Below are 20,557 nucleotides of genomic sequence, written 5' to 3'. Positions count from 1 at the left end.
ACTGAACCTGTGAAATATTAGGCTAACATGTTTAATTGCGATTTTTCTGAAATTAAACTTTTTAAGTCCTTTTTTTTTATGAGATTTAAAACCAGATAAAAAAACTTTAAGCAGATGTAGCAGAACATCTTATTTATCTGTTTAGCATTAGCGAGTCGTGCCAAATTATTGGGAAACATGCAGGTTTCTGACGTACGTAGAGCGGTGCTGACTCATCATTTTCAAATAACACGATAAAGCATTACGACATCATATAAGAGTGAATAAGAATTGTTTAAAAATTGCGATTTTTGTTTTGTTTTGCCAGTTAAAACAGCTACACTGTTAAATAAATGTTCACGTTATAAACCGGAAAGTTGACTAAACTACAATTCCCATGATGCTGTTCTCCTGAGCTTCTCTCACAGACATTAAAAAAAAAAAAACTAAATCAAACGTAGAAGTGACCTTTATGGACGTGTGTGATCATTATGGGATGTTAATGTGACATTTAATATCATTATAGCTCTTTAATGGCCGACAACACTAAATCACACCGACGACGCTGGGAGGAAAAACTGCGTCTCCTGTATCTATATTATGGGATGTTAATGTGTCACTCACTCAAAAACCATAAACGAAACCATGGCGACGACAGTAAATCTTTTAAAAATCATTGGTTACGTTTTTAAACGAATGGAGAAGAGTTATCATTTTCTTTTCTCGTTCCCATCAGAATAAATTTATCAGAATTCGCAAAAACAAGTTATAGCCACACCTCTTTAATGCTCATAGCCACGTCCTCTTTAACGCTAACACTTAACCTGATTAAGAAAAATAAATATTTATAATGCAATATTTTCTCACTGTAGGAAAAAATAATTTGATATTTTCTAATTAAAACAATAGTTTTTTGTTGTCGTTATAATGCGATATTTTCTCATTAAAACAAGAAATTTCTCAACATAATGAGAAAGTTTCTTGTTATAATGCGATGTTCTCTCATTTTAAGGAGGAATTATTGCATATTTTCTCTTTGAAACAATAGTTTTTTGTTGTAACAGAAAAATGTCTCATCATAAGGAGAGTTTCTCATTATAATTTCCTCATTTTAATGAGAAATAATAAGATATATTCACTATAACAAGATCGTTTTCTCGTTATCATGCACCATTTCCTCATTTTAATGCGAAATGGAGATATTTCCTTATTAAAACAAGACTCATGAAAATAATCCATGAAATTTAAATCAAACTAAATCCATTTTATTCAAATTGCAGATAATTCACAAAAAAACATCTGGAAAAGAAAAATTCCTTTTTTTAAAAAACATTTTCCACCAGTTTTTCAACAATAAAGTGTTCAGTTAATGAGATTGTGGAGAATAACAGAGAGAAATGTAAAGTTTGGAGGTTTTTTTTTTGTGTGAAGCAGAAACGACAACAAAAGATTTGCAGGTTTTTTTTTTTCCTGCAAAAACACCTGAGAGAAAACTGCCGAGTCACCACATTCCCCGGTGAGCGGACGGAAAATGATGCAGCAAATCATCGAGACAGACACGACGACGAGGACACTGACGGGAGACGGAGAGGACGACAGTGAGACTTCATTAACGGCCGCGCTGCCGCGTTATCACGACCTCAGAGACGCGTCACTGTGTGTGTGTGTGTGTGTGTGTGTGTGTGTGGTGATAAAGGGACGTGTCGCCCGGTGCAACAGTGTGTCTCACTGATGTGGTTTTAATAGTTTACTGGTCGATGGCTCAGAGGAACGAGACGCATCTCACACACACACACACACACACACACACACACACACACACACACACACACACACACACACACACACACACACACGACCTCACACACACACACGACCTCACCTGACCCTCGTTCTGTCTGAAACATCACAGCCAATCATATTATCTTATAATATCGTAAACTATCATACATGGAACTTTGTGTCACTTTGTGCCACTCACTCTCCCACACCAAAGCCCATAGAGAAAATCAGTGATTTTAGCTCGCAGGGACACAGGAGCTGCTGGTCTACTGCTGCCTCGTGTGGTCACTTTGTGTAAATCCAAATAACAAAATAACATGCTTGAACTCAGTGATGGAGGCAGCAGTGGATCAACAACTCCTGTGTGTGTGATGTTAAAATCACTGATTTTCTCTATGGGCTTTGGTGTGGGAGAGTGAGTGGTTTACAAACTTCAGTTTCCTGTTGGAAAAGTCTGTAAATCATAGATATATTTGTTTTTAGATGTGAAATATTAACAATAAACTATTTTTTTCTACTGAAATGATATATTACTACGTGAAAATGATGCAGAATATTCTAGTGTGAGCGATTACTGTATGTGAAGAATCCACTCGCTCTGTGATTGTGCGACACGATCGACCCTCGCGGTAAGTTTCACGGCATCAAACACAGACAGACGTCGCTTTATGATGAAGGAAGAACGAGGCTACGATTCTCTGTGGGTCACCTCACACACACACACACACACACACAAACAAACATCAGTGCGAGACTTTAATCCTCCCTGAAGGGAACGCGGCTCATTACAGGAAACGAGATGCAAACACAGACGAGACAAAGAGGCGGAGGACGGAGACAAGCGCAGAATTAAACCAGGAAGTCTCCGAACAAACAAGTGGAAAATCCCGACACCATTTTTTATTCTCTTTTCAATTAACAGTTTTGTTTATTTTCATAAACGCTGGAGTTTTGTTTTGAAGCCACGGCTCATTGTTTATCTCAGATCTGAGTCCCCGCCTCCTTTTATCTTCTCTTGTATTCTCTGATATCTCTGCGCTTTAGTGACTTACAGTAAAGCAACAAATAAAAAAGTGAATTCAGCAAAACCTGAGAAAAAAAACACACAATAATAAATGATTTTATCACATTTTTCTGCTTTAAAAACGCAGGAAAATGTGATTACATTTGATTAAGTTTGCGTTAGCATTAGCAGCTTGTGTAGCATCTTATGATCACTTGTCAACTCTTATCAAGTTTTAAACCCAACATTGTTCACGTTCTTTAGCGGGAAAATGCGATAACGTTTTTGACGCAAGGTCAGCTAGCTTGTGCGTATTGTGCGTCATTTGTAGGTTTTGAATACCTCCTACTCCTTTCGCATTTAGCTTGACTTTAGCTAACATTAAGGAATGTACACACAGGAAAAAGTTTGTCAACAAAAAAACGTCAGAACTACAGGATAAAACCCCGCCCACCTTTGTGTCACTCAAGACGAAATCACGCTCGATTCAAACAGAGTTTGAATGCACCATTTCCTCATTTTAATGCGAAATGGAGATATTTCCTTATTAAAACAAGACTCATGAAAATAATCCATGAAATTTAAATCAAATTACATCCATTTTATTCAAATTGCTAGAAAATCTGGAAAAGAAAAATTCATTTTTTTAAAAATCATTTTCCACCAGTTATTTTGCCTCTATTTCTGTCTATTCCTGATGTGCCTGTGCTAGCATTAGCACGCTAACTAGTTTGTAGTAGTAGTCTGTTAGCAAGCATCAGGTCTGTCCTGACGTCTGAATTTAATGTCCAGACACGTAAATATAATAATAGTTAAAAGGTCCCGTTGCGACGTCGAAAAAGAACACATTTTTCGCAAACACGCTGCCCTCTGCAGGCAGGATCTGTACTGACGCTGTCTAGCAAATACAACAAGAGCTACATTTCTTGTTGCCACCAACTTGATTCATCTCGTACATGTGGTTAAACTTCGGTGGACACTGAAACAAAAACTCTCTGCTAGCATCTCTGATAGCTTTAGCATGCTAACCAGAATTATTGCCGTATGTTAGCAACATGCTACAGCATCAGGTCTGTCATAACCCTAACCCTGTCATTTAACCCCCGCTGGTAATGTGAATACAACAACAGCTAAAGTTTCTCGCTGAGCGACCGTCGCCACCAACTGGATTCATCTGGTAAATGCAATGAACACATCGTCATGTGTGGACAACATGACCCGCCACTCAAACATTGTGTGTTTTTCATGTCTGTCTTGAAGTCATTGGTTTAAAAGTCTCGTTGTGCGACCGTCACCATTGAAAGAACACACGCTGCCCTCTGTAGGCAGGATTTGTACTGACGTCTGGTAACAAAAGCTACATTTTTTGTTGAGTGTTGGACGCCAACAACTGGATTTACCTTGTAAACACGTCGACATCGGTGGACCCGCAAACGAAACCATCACAGCATTCGCATGCTAACCAGAATTATTGCTGCCTGTTAGCAAACAGGCTACAGACTCGGGTTCGTCCTGAAGTCTTTGGTGAATTTAACGTCCGGTCACGTATATATATATATATATATATATATATATATATATATAATACAACAATAGCTTAAGTTTCTTGTTGAGCGAACGTCGCCACCAGCTGGATTCATTGTGTAAAGGTGACAAACACATCGTCTCGGGAGGAAACGATGACCTACCGCTCAAACGTCGCGTGTTTTTGATGCTAAAACAGCCAAAAGTCTCGTCATGCGACCTTTGACACAACAAAAAAAAACACATACAGAGTTCGTGACGGATTCTTTCCTTTTTTTTCGGCTGTTTGATGAAGACGGTGAAGGATGAATATTCCCGTCAGATGAAGCCGTCATGAGGGTTGTGTGTGTGATTTTCCTCCTCCTCCTCCTCCTCTGTCGTATAAATCTGTTTCTTTCAAAGGTTTTAGAGGAGGAGGAGAAGGAAGAGGGCGGATTAATGTTTCTGTCAGAAAAGGCTGCTCTGCAAACAGACAGCGGCGTCTCCACCGCCTTCAGGGCTGAAACACAGATTTTAATATGAGAGCGATTCTGTAACAGACGCAGCCGGCGTCTCCACTTATGAAAATATGCATATGATGTTTCCTGGATCTCTTTCACGCTCTGCACACGAGTTTTATCTCTTTTTGTTTTCCGTCTCCCTCTCTCTGTGTAAACACAATCACAGGCTGCATTTAAATGTTGTTACCCGAGCAAAACCACCACGCGCCGACTTTTACAGTTTCTCCTGCTTCGTGTAAAGTGTTTGTTCACTGAAATGAAATCGGCTCTTCTGTTCTGAGAAGAAGGAGGAGGAGGAGGAAGAGGATGAAGGCTGTCGACGTGATACGATCGCTCTCAGTCAAGGGAAGAAAAAACAGATTAGAATTGAAGTTTGTAAAGCGCTCACTCTCCCACACCAAACCCCATAGAAAAAATCAGTGATTTAAGCTCGCGGAGACACATGAGCTGCTGTTCTACTGCTGCCCCGTGTGGTCACTTTGTGTCACTGATTTGAATCTGAATGAGGGTTTTTGAAAGCCGAAGTCATAAAATAATACATGTGAACTTAGTGATGGAGGCAGCAGTGGATCAACAGCGTCTGTGTGCTGTGATGTTAAAATCACTGATTTTCTCTATGGGCTTTGGTGTGGGAGAGTGAGTGATTTACTAACTGTCTGTGCCTGTGGCAACACTTCACAAGTGTAATAATGTGGGAATGCTCCTTTACCGTTCAACAACGGACCCGACAGAAGGAAGTCGTTTTTCCACGAGGACGAAAATTAAGATTAATTTGTTAATTACAAAAGACACGGAGCGCTCTCAGGCTCGAGTGGTTTCACGTTAACACACACACACACACACACACACACACACACACAGTGTCAGAGGCTGGCGATGGTTATGAATGACCCGCATATGATTCATCATTAAAGCTGCATTTCACTAAATTTATCAATTGATAACGAGGAGACACAGGCCTGTGTGTGCGTGCGTGTTGCCGTGCCGTCCTTGAGTTTGTGGCAGACGAGGATGGATGAGCTGTAATTACACTGATAGAGAGATGATCGGAGGAAGAGGAGGAAGACGGAGGAGGAGGAGAAACAAGGTCGCGCGTGTTTTTGTCCTTGTGTGCGACGCGTGTATGCGCGTCCGTGCGTCTGCATATCTCTGCTTAAACTGTTGTCGTAGTTAAAGGGCGATTAAAGGCTTTAGACGTACAAACAGGAAACAGAGAGTGACGCCCATATGCGAGGTGTCCGCACGTCCACCGCGTCTCCAAATATTTCAAATCTTGTCGTTTACGCCGCTCCAAACATTTAGCACTGCACTGTTTATTAAGTCGACTGTCCAACAAGGGGCGGCACCGAAAAGCAGCGGATAGTTAGGGCGGTGCTAGGCTGTGATTGGCGGCTGGTACCGTTCAACAGGTACATGACTGCAGGTATCGTAGCTCCCCTGTTAGGCTCCGCCTCCACTCTGAAAAATGTGGTTTCTTCCACTTACATGTATATGTATATATGTATATATATATATATATATATGTATATATGTATATATATATATAATTTTCAGAAACTAAAGGTCAGAGTGATAGCTACACATTCACTCTGTATATAAAATATTATTTATGCTTCTTGTTTCTACGACCTCTGACCCAAAGCTTGGACTCAGCGCGGCTGATTCTTTGTTGTGATTGTTTAAAATATTCAAATCAAACTTTGTCTCGCTCTGCGAGGCTCAGCTGTAGTGTTAGCATTAGCTCGTGTTGTTCGTCTGTCACCGCGGTCGACAGCAGCAGCTGTGTGTGTGTGTGTGTGTGTGTGTGTGTGTGTTACAAACACTCACAAACCAATTCATGCCATTAGTGAGAAATCACACTGAGTCTAATCTGAGCATGCACTCACTTCCAGAGCGTGTTATTATCCAATAATCTCAGCACACCAAAGGAAGAATGTCAGAGATATTTAGCTGAGAAATAATTATTTACAGAGTTTTCTCTGTAGTTCCCTAATGTGAGCAGGTGGTGGCGACCTTCAGTCACAATATGCATGCTAACTTCAGCAGAGGCAAAGAGGCAATGGAAATAAAGTGGCTAATTCTTGTGTCGTGATCAATGTCCAGTTCAAAGCCCGTCTTATCGTGTACGTACAAAATTAACGTATTTTTTTACCAACTTTTTTTCGTTGTGTTAGAATTAATCCAATAGCATGCTAGCTGGTGTTGCCAAAACCTTGTGTCGTAAGCATAAGTTAGCAACTGTGCTATTACACAGCTAATGTTAGCACGAGCTAGCTCGCCACAAATTGAGTGCCATGTTGTTTTCTTCAAAATAATCTTGTGTTGCAAATGTGAGTTTACGATTTATTTTTAAAACCTCCACATTTGCTAATGCTAACATTAGCTATGCATTAGCAAAACGTTATGTTAAGAGAAAATGGGCTTCTCCTTTTAATTACAAGAGGGAAAAAAAATCTTGCAAAGTTGATGTTTACATTTTGCTAAGTATTGTGGGAAATGTGGCTCTGAACCACTGAGTATAATGATATATATATGTGTGTATGTGTACATATATAAATATGTACTGTAGATATACGTAAATACAAAGTCTGATCTGTGGATGTTTTAGAATGAGTAGTAGTAAGTATTTTTTAGTATAAATTCCACATCTATGTGCAGATTATTGTTTTGCTGCGATACAAACTCAAACTTATCAACATGACAGAGTGCGTTTTCGAGACCTTCGACACTTTAATGGCTCATTATTCCCTGACAGCAGATGGTGATGTTATTAAGCTTCTTAACGGGGAAACGCTGGTGATTTACGACTGCACTCGCAACACGGCGATAAGCGGAGTTATTCTGATGATCTGGTTAATCCTGTTCCTTTGACACAGTTTCTAATCTCCACACTTGAACTGAACGTTCATCTCCGTCGTCAGTGTTTGTTCAGTGTTTGATCACATTTGGCAAAATTCCCCAAAGAAATGAAGTGACAGGAAAACAAGCAAACAAATGTGTTTCCTTATCGTTTATCTCTGCTGACATTCACATCACTCTGAATACGACTGATCCGGCCTGATTACAGGAGATAATCTGGTCAGGTCTGGACGATAACCTCGCAATACCAGGTGCTGTAAACCTTCAAAAAATTCCCCAACCTAACTACCTACCTACCTACTCTACCAACTTACCCTAGCAACCTACCTACCTAAATACCTGCAAACCAACAAACCATGCCATCTACCTAACACACAACCTACCTTAGCAACCACCCTACCTAACATCTACCCTTGGAAATAACCTACCCATCCTACCAAGCTACCATCTTACCTACCCTAGCAACCAAACTACCAACCATCTCCCTAGCCACACTAGCGACCAACGTCCTACCAAGCAGCCACAATACCTACCTACCTACCTTCCCATCCTACCAATCACTCTACCCTACATACCCTAACAACCACATTACCTACAGCACACCCCCCACCTACTCTAGCACTCTAGATTGAAACACTTTTACAGGAGTCAGCTAAATGTCGGAGAAGCTGAGAGGTTTCTAAAGACCTGAACTTTTAATTTTCTAGATGTTCCAGAAGTTTCTCTCAAATGATTCAAGGCGGTGATTGTGAACGCGTCTCTGTTCGGGCTCCGTCTCTTCCATGGAAAGTGGCAGAAAATGGATGTTTTTACAGTTTCTCTTGTCTAATTTTAGCAGCTTTCTTTTCATGCCTTTGTGATAGTTTATAAGATAATAATCGGGGGAGGAGAAGTTCCCACCTCCTCTGAGTCAATGCTTTGGGGAAAATGCTTTCCCTTTATGGCTCTTTCATACTGAATTGACCTCTTTTGTCTGGTTATCATGGGATGTAAAAGCTGTTATTCCCTAATCAAAACTTCATTATGCAGATTCTTGTCTGGTGAGAACAAGTGCAGTGTTTTAAATCCCACAGATAAAGATTTAATGATATGAAAACCACTTTAGAGGTGATCGGGGTTGAGCCTCCGACTTCCTGTACGTTAACGATGAATCCTTGGCGGGTTCTGCGGCGGCGCCGCGAGACGCAGGAGCAGAGAGGACGGAGACGAAAAACAGTGACAGTGTTTGGTGTCTGCTGCATAATTAGATCGTTAAATGACGCCCAGAAGAAGGAGATCCGTGAATAAATAAGACCTTTGGTCTCATCTGAAGGAACGGGGGATAATTATGTCGTAATCGTGAGATAAATATTAGAGAAAGAAAATACCTTTGTGCGAGGATGTTGTTTGATTATTATTTTAATGTTTATGATTTTATGTGTTGTGTTAATGGTGTTTACTCATGAAGGTTTTTTTGTTGGTGAAAACGATGGGTAACTTTGTCAGTAAATAACAGCATATGATAAGAAAATATCATATATTTCCATGTATGATTAATTCAATGATTTTCATTATCGTTATTTGTTCTTAAACTACGTCAACTGACTTCCAAAAGCATTCCTCGTAGAAAACCTTTGAAAATGCACACTTTAGAGTAGGACAGTGGTGGCACGGCACCACCTAATGGTCAAAATCAGTATAAGAAAAACACATTTTACATATTATACACACTACCCCGTCATCACCATCATTTTTTTATTATTATTATTTAAAAAAAAGTTTATTTTCTTTCTAAAAGACAAATAAAAGCAGTAAAATCATCCTTTTTTTTTTTAAATGTGCCCCCCGGCAACCGCCAAAGTAAACTAACCCTAACTTTTAAACCTAACTTTTTTCAAACTTGTCCATCAGGGCTTCCGTACCTCTTGTTTTTTAAAAGGTTTTCCATCATTTAGGACTCACAGGAAAAATCCATAGATGTGTTTCGTAAAAGCAGGAAAAAAAAAATTAAAACTAAAACTGCGTCAAAGAAAACCCTAAAACCATCAGGACATGTTTTTTGTGTGTGTGTGAGAGGACTGACCGTCACGCCGCCGTCCGTCTGCGTCTCCTTGTAGGTGAAGTTGCACACGGCCCAGGCGAGGTAGTACGTGGACATGCGGGGCGTCCGGGCGAAGCGGTTGGTCACGGTGCCGTCGTCGTCCGGCAGCGAGCTGCTCTCTACGGGCATGTTGGAGAGCGAGGTGTACTGCTGGTCGTGGCGGAGGGCGAGAGAGAACGTGGCCTTGTAGACCGGCTCGTCGAAGCACGGGAAGGCCTTCCGGGCGTGGATCGGACTGAACTGGGTCACGGCGAGGTAACTGTGTGAAAAACAAGAGAAATGGAAATGTTATCATCACGGTTTCTGACACTTTCTGCATGATTGTGTGTTCAGGCAATGGTCCCCAAACACTGGGTTGGGACCCACAGATGTGTCACAGATTTTTTGGGGTCTTTCTTGGGTGTTCTTTGGGAGCCTGAAGATTAGCTCGTAGCAAAAACAAGTTGTTTGCTCAAAAATCTCTCTATTATATATGTACATGGTGTTCTACTGATGCTTAAAAACAACCAGTTAAAGCAGAGGTTTCAAACCCGCGGCCTGGAGGCCACTTGCGACACGGCAGTCACTTTCATGCGGCCCACCACCTAATTATCAAGTTTTAATTTGCTGTTTTCTGTATGTTTTTTCATTCGCAGATTCATTTGAAGTATATACTGATCCATATAATATCAAAACACAAATATCATCACTGTGATACCGTGACAGAATATCGGGATATCATTTTGAGATCCTACTGTTTCGCCCACCTCCACCGAACTGTTGCTTCTTTCCCTAGATTTACTTTTTTTAGTTTCACCTGATGAAAGTCTAATAACGAAACATTGCATTAAAAAAAAATATTCTACTATAATACGATGCTGCTGCCACCTTGTGGTCACAGATGCTCAACTAAGTAAGCAGTCACTGAAGTATGGACTTACCATTTAAGAAACATCATTGAATTCTTCATGTTTTAAATATTGTCGTGTAAAGTTTATTGTACTATCGTGACATTTTTTTACCTTGGGGAAAGGAAGTAATTTTTTTTAAATGCTACAGTAACAACGTCAGAGTGGACATTTACGATCATGTTTGCCGCAGCAACCCACGTACAGGTCAAAAAGCATAACCTGCGAAGTCTGAATTCAAACAGTTCTGAGATTAATTCATTAGTTAATTAGATATAAGGCGTTAAAATGACACAAAGTCGGAGTGAGATCGCTGAATTTGCAGCGATCTGCAATTAGGACGTGAGAACTCTAAAGGTTTTGCTCGTGTCAAACCCCTCGCAGGTGATTTTACAAAATCAGCGAGCAGGTCTGATTTATGGTGGAGGAAGGAATCGACTTAAATCATCACCGGACGTCAACGAAGGCCTCGACCGTCCTGACGGCCCAGGTTTGTGTCGCTGTTTCCCGGCGTTCACACACGAGGAGTCTGAAACAACATCTCATCTTAAAACCTCATCATTCTGCTCCAGTCGATTACAATATTTTTCACATTGACATTTGCAACAACAGGAACACGACGTCTCACTGCCACAGAGGAGGAGGAAGAGGACGAGGAAGGACAGGACAGTTAAATAAAAAAGGCAAAGAGAAAAGACGACACAAAGAGGATCCGGAGAGGATTTGTGGAAGAGGACGACGACAAAAATAAGAGCCGAGACCTGTGGTAATGGAGGCAAGACCCTGCTGCGACCTAATTAGACTGGATATATAGTTTGAACATGGCCGAGTGTCGGTGAGTCACAGCAGAATGGACCCGCGAGGATTTTTTAATTTACTGTGAAACTGAATCTGTTACGAGAGGAAACAGCACAATCATTTCCCCACAAATGGACAGTGAATTGATGAGGAGCGGCGGCGGCGGCGGCAGGAGGAGGAGGAGAGACTCTGCTCTGCCTCGCTGCGTTTCCACCACTCACTCACACACACACACACACAGTCAATTACAGCAGCGCCACACGGTGGCTGCATTCACACCACGGTCAAAAAACCTAATTATCGCCTTTGTGCAATTAAAACAAGACTCTAAAAAACATGCGTAAACATGTGACTCTGACTGAACATGGGTTTCTTAAAGTCGCACAGACTGTTTTGTTTTGTTTCAAATATGCAGCTGTCGACGGAAACTTAGACTTAGCGCTCTACAAACATCGCAAAACTACGAGCCAAAGCGTTTGTTCGGATTCACATGGAACTAAACTCCGAAACCAGCTTTTTTTCAGTCTTTATACATGTTGTGATATTAATCGGTGTCGGAATCTACTGCCCCCCTCTGGTCAAACACCAGTGACTGCATTCAACTTTTACTATTGGTTTTCCTCGACCACGCTTCCGGTTTGTTTGTCCCAGACTCCGCCCCCCAAAATGGGCAGTGTTAGGCTTCAGAGGAGTGTTCTTGTTTTGTTATAATGCTTTGATGTTTTAATCGTACGACTTTTCCAGCCTTTAACGTTTGATTTATATATTCAAAATAATGTTCAGTCAGTAGTGAAACACGTTGTGTTATATAACTGTGTAAGTGTAATTATCCTACATGGTCATGTTTTAATATTGCTGATTTTTTTGTATAACTTGATTTTTTTGTATAACTTATCTTGTTTGGACACAATTTTGTTTCATTTTTATGTAAATGACTCATATTTCGTTGCTTTGGCAACGTAAACGTACATTTCCCACAACAATGAAGACCTTTTATATTGAATGTAATTTAATTTAGAGAGAGACAAAGCGAGAGGAGAGAGCGACCTCTGACCTTTGACCTTTAACCAGTGCTTTTATTGCCCTATTGTTTTAAACCAGGCACACAATCAACTTACAAAATGAAAAAATACAAAATGAATGAATCGGAATCTAGAGAGAGAGAATCAGAATCGCACACACACACGTTGCTGCCACGATACACTTGTCGTCATAGTAATCCTGACTGACAACCTGACACACACACGTAGGACACACACACACACACACACACACACACACACACACACATCCATTTGCTGATGGTTTTTTTCTCATCAGAAACGACAGAAGAACAGAAATGACTAAATGTTTGACATTATTATACATATACATATATGTGTATATATATATATATATATACATGTATGTATATGTATATACATACATGTATATGTATATACATATATGTACATATATATACATATATGTACATATACATATGTTAGTAACCAAGCTGGCAGACCCCCCGAACCATAGTGAGGAGACCACCGAAGACCGCTAGCTCCTTTAGCTCGGATTAGCTCGTTATGGCAACAACACATTAAACCCACGGCGCTGAAGAACGGCACATTATGATACACAGCCTCTCTTGTTATTGTGCAGCTCTCACAATAAGAGGAATAACTCTAAATATGCAGAGTGACAGAGGTATTGTCTCAATAAAAAAAAAAACATTAGCACAAAGCAAGACGATCCATTTTTCTATGCTGATGAGAGCATTAAAATAAGAAAAAAATAATGGGACAAAAAGAAATGAAGGGACATTTAGAATAGATAAAAATGTGTGAGTAATTGTGATTCAATATTTTAATCTGCTGCTGCTGCTGCTGCTGCTGCTGCTTGGATCGATAACAGATCGATATCGGATCGTTGCGAGAGCAGACGGAGCGTCAGAGCGGCGGCGTCGTCGCACATCAAACGACAAGCGCTTAGTTAAATGTTTAACGACACAAGCGCGGTCACAGAGAGGGAAACAAGAAAACACACAACACAGACAGAGAGAGCAGTGTGTGTCTGTGTGTGTGTGTGTGTGTGTGTGTGTGTGTTTTTAAATTTCAGACGGCGACGAGGAGAAATGATTTGACTCACACTCTTGAGAAGGCAGCCGTCTGCGCTCATTAATATTTAACGTGTTAATCTGGTGACGAACCGAATAAACAAGGAAACGAATAAACAGCTGTTTTGTTTATAAAGTCAAAAATAAAGTGTTGCTTTACTCAGAAGGAAGCTGGAAAACAGTGTGTGTGTGTGTGTGTGTGTGTGTGTGTGTGTGTGTGTGTTTGTACGGAGGACACACACAGACCTGACCATCACAACTGAGCTTTAACCTAAACCTGATTCAAACCCTAAAACCACACATTAACCATTTAGAAGTGTGTGAATGTTATGGTCCTCACACAGAGACACATACAAGAACACACACACACACACACACAGAGGTGTGTACAGCTATTCTTCTCAGGTCTCTGCATCCACATTTATTCCCTAACCTTAACTTACATTAACCTAACCACAATTCAAGTCTTAAACTTAGCCAGAAATGAGGTTCTGCCTCATTAGGACCACATTCGGTCTCCATGGAGGACTAATGGCCTCCATGGTCCATGGTCTAACCCTAATACTTAACCAGTTAATGACTAATCCAAACCTTAACCCATAACCACAATTCAAATCTTAATCCCAAATTTAACCAGTTCCTCAGAAAATGAGGTTCTGCCTCAATATTGGGACCAGATTTTGGTCTCCATGAGGACTGCAGGTCCTGACAAGGTGACAAATCAAATACAAGCGCACACACACATAAGCCAGAAAACCAGGTCTTAATCCTCAAAAAAATCCTTTTAAATTTAAGAAAAAAAAACCCACAAAAAAATGTCCTTAACTTCCTCTGGTTTGTATGTGTTTGGTCCTCGCAAAGATACATATACAAGAACACACACACACACACACACAGGTTTGTCCAGTTGGTCTTGTCAGGACGTTCATTCATTTAAACAGACTAAACAAAGACTGACCACAATGCAAACCTTAATCTTAAACTTACAAAGTTCCTCTGCCTCATTAGGACCAGGTTTTGGCGAGAAAACCAGTGATTTAAGCTCACAGGGACACAGGAGCTGCTGGTCTACTGCTGCCTCGTGTGGTCACTTAGTGTCACTGAGGTCAATCTGAAGGAAGGTTTTTAAACGCCGAATTCTACAAAATAACACATTTGAATTAACTGACAGAAGCAGCAGTGGATCAACAAAATCACTGATTTATGCACTTTCTATTTAAGGACCTTTAATCACAGAAAGACTTATAATGTGAAAATCTGGCTTTGTTATAGATTAATTAAATAAGACTTTGTGGGAGAGGAGAGTGGAGAGGACGTCATGTTATAAAGATGTTATTTTACTGCGGTGACACACACACACACACACACACACACACAAACCCATGCATGAAATAATAAATGTATCAGCACACAGTCTGTTTCCCATCAGCACCGTGGGGAAGAAATCTGATGTGGAAACAACTCTGCAGCAGATGCTTATGGGAAATTCATAAGGAGGGAGTGAGTGGTGTGTGTGTGTGTGTGTGTGTGTGTGTGTGTGTGTGTGTGTGTGTGTGTGTGTGTGTGTGTGTGTGAGAGTTAATCAATGTCGTGGATGTGAAGCTCTGACCTTTTCTCGGAACCACCTGCTGCTGCAGAAAAAATGATTCAGTGTGTTTTACAGTGTGTGTGTGTGTGTGTTTGTGTGTCATTGGATCCCTCTGGAGATGAACCTCACACTAAAGACCACTTAATTAGGGACATCTGCTCTAGATTGGGACGGGGTAGGTTCGGGGTGATGACCTCAGGCTGATTTTCTGATTTTCACAAACCACCGTTTGCGTGTGTGTGCGTGCGTGTGTCGGCGTACCGCCGCTCCCTCTGCAGCGTGTACGAGCTCCTGAAGAAGCCGAGCAGCTCGTCCTCGATGGCGGCGTCGAAGCTCACGTTCAGGCGGTAAACCCTCATGGGCTTCATCTCGCGGTGCAGCACCACCACGTACATCTGATTGGCCGGGAAGGCGAAGTGGCGGTGGACGCGCATGACTCCGCCCCCGGGACGGTTGTTGGGGCGACCGCCAACGCCTCCCTCCGCCGTCACCGTCACACGGTCGACCTGGAAGAAGGAGGAGGAGTTAGACTGAACGAGTGAAGAGGAACAAACCTCTGACTGAGTTTAGTAAACTTTAGTGTTGAGTCAGTAAATAAAACTTTAATGTCAATAAACAACAGGAAGTTAAAACGACAGACGACGATGGAGTAAAAATGGAACTGGAAATAGCCGCTGGGCATGATGGGAAATCACGTGGCAGCAGTGGCGACGATGACGAGATGACGAGTGTGATGAATGGAGTGATCGATACAAACAGAGCGGCTGCTGACACCGAGAGGAAACGCCGGGGATTAAAAGGACGTCTTTCAAGTCTTTTTCTGGCGAGTCAGCGAACGCCACGCCTTCAAACGTTCAGAGACACCAACAAACAAACGGCCCCTTTAATTGTGCTGTCTGCCGGTCGGTCGGTTTATCGGTCGGTCGGTCGGTGATTTCCTCAACATTGCTGTGTCGGAGTCCATCGACAGATTCATTTTCACAGAGAAACAAACGTTGCTTCAGGTGAAGAAAACCAGACCAAAAGAACCGACTCTGCAGTCCCCTTCAGACCTGCTATACCCCATAGAGAAAATCAGTGATTTTAGCTGGCGGGGACACAGGAGCTGCTAGTCTACTGCTGCCTCGTGTGGTCACTTTGTGTCACTGAGGTAAATGTGAATGAAGGACTTCAAACCGAAGTCACAAAATAAGACATTTGAAGTTACTGATGGAGGCAGCAGTGGATCGACAGCTCCTGTGTGCTGTGACGTTAAATCACTGATTTTCTCTGTGGGCTTTGGTGCAGAGTTAATGAATGTCTGCACTTCAAAAACCGTGATGATGTTTTCAGATCTTTTCTACTTTTGCTTTTTTTTTGTCGGTACGCTGAACGTTTCTTTGACTTGGGAGAATAATGCGATCGTTGCAGGAGGGGTTGTTTTTCTTCCGTTTGTTTGTTCATTTTTGGCCGTTACCCGTGCTGACAATTTTCCCTTTTCACAACGAATTAAGTGTTAGAATACCTCAGGAGACCCGGCTACCACCAGACTGACACCTCTTTATTCACAGCGTGCTCGCACACAAACAACAGGGGCTGCAGGGTTTTTAATTGGCCTCTGCCCAAATTAGACAGATTCCTCCCTGACTCACATTAGGCGAAGATGACCGGCCTGAAAAATCTCGACGCTCAGGCGTTTCTCTGAGGCTTTCTCTCACCGCGCCTCTTGTCTAAAAAAATTGGGCTGAGGCAGCAACTTTGACTGTTAATTAGCCTCGTTAAGGAAACCTCGGAGGCCAAATCTAGAAATACACATTCTTTTGTCTGAGAGTGGACGGTTTTTCTGACACGCAGAGCCGAGCAGAGGTCCAAACCCGACCAACGGATCAGTCTGGAATGAGTTTTCAGGGAAAGTACCAACTCGTACTTAACGATATACTTAAATGCCGTAAATGGCAGAGGCAAAGGGAGGGGGATCTGATTGTCATCAGAAGGCGATTCAATTCACATTTGTTAAGCGCTCGCTCTCCCACACCAAACCCCATAGAGAAAACCAGCGATTTTAACATCACAGCCGCACAGGAGTTGTTGATCCACTGCTGGTGTGGGAGAGTAATCGATAGTAAAATCGACAAATTTACTGCCAAGAAACATCAGGTTATTTGGGGACAGAAGTATAACGATGTTAGCATGTTAGGTCAAGGTCACCCAAGAACTGACACACAATAGGTTTGTCTAACTTAGACTGGCTCCCTATGTGAGGTCGTACAATCGTTCTAGACCATTCCACATGTTGCTCAAAGGCAGATCATAAGAATCGCACAATCTCTCTCAACGTTGACTTTTTATCTTCAGCCGTCAGACCAAAACATTTCCTCCCCATTCCTCTCTTGTTTAGTTTCAAAAAGATGCATCCCCTGTTTCTTGCTCTACCAGTAAAATCTTTTCCTCCTCAATTTTATCAACAACTTCTTAAAATCAATCCATTTTCAAATCCGAGAACACCACGATCAGATACGGAACCAAAGAAAAGAAAAAGCTGACAAACCCGTAAGACCAGAGACTTCAATCGTCTCCCGAAAAGGACAAATTGGCAACATCTCTCAAGTCTTGTAGAGCAACAATTATCAAAATTGTTGAGGAATGAAGCACGAATCAGGCTTAAGGAGTTCTGACGTCCCAGGGACTACCAAGATTTATCCAATATACTGCAAACTCCCTGTTGACGAGAACGTTCAGTAAACTTTTACAGGACTAACTTCTCATGTCGGACAACGTACCTCGAGTCGATCGGCGTGTAGGACGATGAAGCGTGTGGCGTTGACACACTCCAGCTCAATGCTAACTTCTCCAGAGAAGGTGAAGTTGTCCATGTAGACCGCGAGCCGCAGGTCGTAATGACGCGGCCTCACTGAGCCGGGCAGCCGCAAGTTTCTCCACGGCTGAACCGCCGCCTCCTCGTCCCCCCTCTCCCCCGTCCTCTCCCCTCTGCTCCCGTTCAACTTGGCCGACCCTCCGGAACCTCTGGAACCCGACCCCCCGGCCGCTGCCTCGCGATTCTGCCCATCGCACTCCTCGAAGCGGATGCTGAGCACCACGGCCACGGCCGTGACGATGATGAGGGTGAGGATGGACAGAGCAAAGCCCAGAACCAGACGTTTGTGCACTGTGATGTGGCGCTCCGTGGTACGGGGCCGGACCACCACGGACTCGGCCCACTGGTCCGAGAGGCCGCGGCCATTCCGCATGGTGCCCGGGCTGCTGTCGTTGAGTCCCATTTAGCTTCAAGTGTCACTTTAACAACAGAGAAATGTCCTGAAGGGTCAAAGTGAGAAACAGGTTCCAGCTCAAATGAAGGAACATTTATACTCGAGTCAGAGGAAAAACTCTGTTTGGGTGTTTCATTCGTCCCAGATTCAAACTCCTCTCCGGCTTCCTGTTTCTGCCGAACCTCCCGGGGGCGAGTTACATCTGTGAAAACATGACCTCTGACCTCGGGCGCCGCCGGACGTCCTTCAGCTCTGACACGAACGCGGCGCGTACATGGCTCACATTTCAGGAAACAAACCCGACAGTCGAGAGAGGGCGAAGTGGCCGTGTGCGTTCTGGTTTTAGCGGCGAGGAGGGGGAAACAGGAAAGAAAGGAAAAAATCAATGCAGCATGGCTTGATTTCAGGAGGAGGCTGAGAGGAAGGAGGAGGAGGAGGAGGTGGTGGTATGCCGTTGAGGATGTGGCTGTACAGTGAACGTACCATCCATGGACTTTCACAGCAAAGAGCTTGAGTCACAGCGGAGCGGAGCTCGAGGAGGACGCGCCGTCGGACGACGATCCTCGCCGTGAACTCCACACAAACTTGACCGACGTGCAGTCAAAGAGAGCGAGGTCTTAAACGAACGCGGGGGGACGACTTCCGCGCCCCGCCGGACGTCGTAAAGTTGATTTCTTCCGAGTTCAACAACAGCTCCACCCGGGCAATAACGCGCGCAAATAAATCCCCAACGCGGCGTTACGGGATTATTGTTATTACTGTTGTTCGTGGGAAATTAAAACGCCACGCAGAACATTAGGGTCAGGGTCGGGAGCCGCTGATGATTACATTACACAATAAAGAACTGACCAAACATTCATGTGTTCATTTAATTGATATTTTCGTTTGTAGATTTTGTTCTAAAATGGTTTAAAATCTGAGCTCCAGACAAATTTTGTTATTTTTTGAGGGAAAATTTTCTTTTAATCCGATTTTGCTTTAATTTTGACTTAGTTTTTTTTTCGTGATCCCTCTCGGATCGTTAATTCTGTCCAGCTGATCAAACTGATGGATCCGGACACAAAGAAGCGGGTTTTAAAATCCGTTGACGGTCTCGATCGATCCGGTTCCTATAACGGGTTGATCCTGGTGTTAATGATGAGCCGGTAAAGCAGGTAAAGGTCCGCCTGAACTCCCCCGGTCCCCGCGGTAACTTCTCCTCTCCCTCCCGGTGCTCAGTCCCGGGATGAGCAGCGCGTGTCCCGGTCACAGCCTCTCATTTCTCCCCGGTAGAAAAAAACCCACCGTCGGTCGCATCCACACCCGGGACCGTCCGTTACGTTAGCGTCACAAACATCCGTTAAACCGCTTCAATACCGGGTTTCAGCGCCGGTACTGATCCGTGATCGAGTCCGTGAAGCAAACATGTGTTTTTTTCAGGATTCTTCGTCCGGTAAATTCACAGTAAATCCTTTAATATTTGCTTTTTAAAATCAATTTTTACAAAAGCACCGGATCCGTTTCCACTCAGTCCGCTAATGACGCGCGTGCTGCGGATTATCCCGGGTTAGCGGCACGCGACAGCTCCTCCGCTTCTCCCGGTTTGATCCTCCTCAACTTTTCAGCGCAGCAGCGCGAGGAGACGACGATGATGAAGATGATGATGAAGACGATGCTGTGATGCTGCACAGTGAGGATGAAGGTGATGAAGATGATGATGAAGCTCCGCTGTTATTATTCTCTCCATCCACCGAAGAAGAGGAGGATGAGGATGGAGGTGAAGGTGTGTGTGTGTGTGTGTGTGTGTGTGTTAGAGGAGGAGGAGGATGATGATGGGTGGGGGTCCTCGTGGCTCCTGATCGGCGGTGCTCGTGTGAGCACGAGCCCAAACCGCGAGAGAGAGAGAGAGAGAGAGAGAATATGAGGAATGAAGAAAAAGGGAGGGAAGGAGACAAAGTGAGAGAGGGTGAAGGGAGAGATGGGGAGACAGGGAGAGAAAGAAGGGGGAGAGACAGAGAGGAGGAGAAAACAATGGAGATAGGGAGGGAGAGAGGAAAAGAAAGGGAGCGAGAGAGAGGGAGAGGGGAGTAGAGAGAGCTTCACTCATCACTCTATTGTCATCTTTTCTTTTTTAAACAAAAGAAATGTAATGATGATGAATGATGATGTCACACACACACACAAACTGTACCTGTTCACTTTCTCACACAGAGGTTGTCAAACAGGAGGTGC

At 43.0% G+C, this 20,557-nt stretch overlaps 1 protein-coding gene across 1 annotated transcript in view; it reads right to left on the bottom strand.

Moving 5' to 3' along the window:
* The window catches only part of LOC122766794 (thyrotropin-releasing hormone-degrading ectoenzyme-like), a 94,374-nt gene extending 74,251 nt beyond the window's left edge, over window positions 1-20,123 (bottom strand). Inside the window, exons 1-3 of the mRNA XM_044021961.1 lie at window positions 17,858-20,123; window positions 15,360-15,604; window positions 9,710-9,986 (exon numbers count right to left, since the gene is read on the bottom strand). Coding sequence (XP_043877896.1) covers window positions 9,710-9,986; window positions 15,360-15,604; window positions 17,858-18,355 — 1,020 coding nt within the window. The 5' untranslated portion in view covers window positions 18,356-20,123. The remainder of the gene's footprint in view (window positions 1-9,709; window positions 9,987-15,359; window positions 15,605-17,857) is intronic.
* Window positions 20,124-20,557: the final 434 nt, after the last annotated feature.

Source organism: Solea senegalensis, linkage group LG3 (assembly GCF_019176455.1).
Source record: "Solea senegalensis isolate Sse05_10M linkage group LG3, IFAPA_SoseM_1, whole genome shotgun sequence".
NCBI classification, from domain to species: domain Eukaryota; kingdom Metazoa; phylum Chordata; class Actinopteri; order Pleuronectiformes; family Soleidae; genus Solea; species Solea senegalensis.
This window is presented reverse-complemented; position numbering and strand designations above follow the sequence as displayed.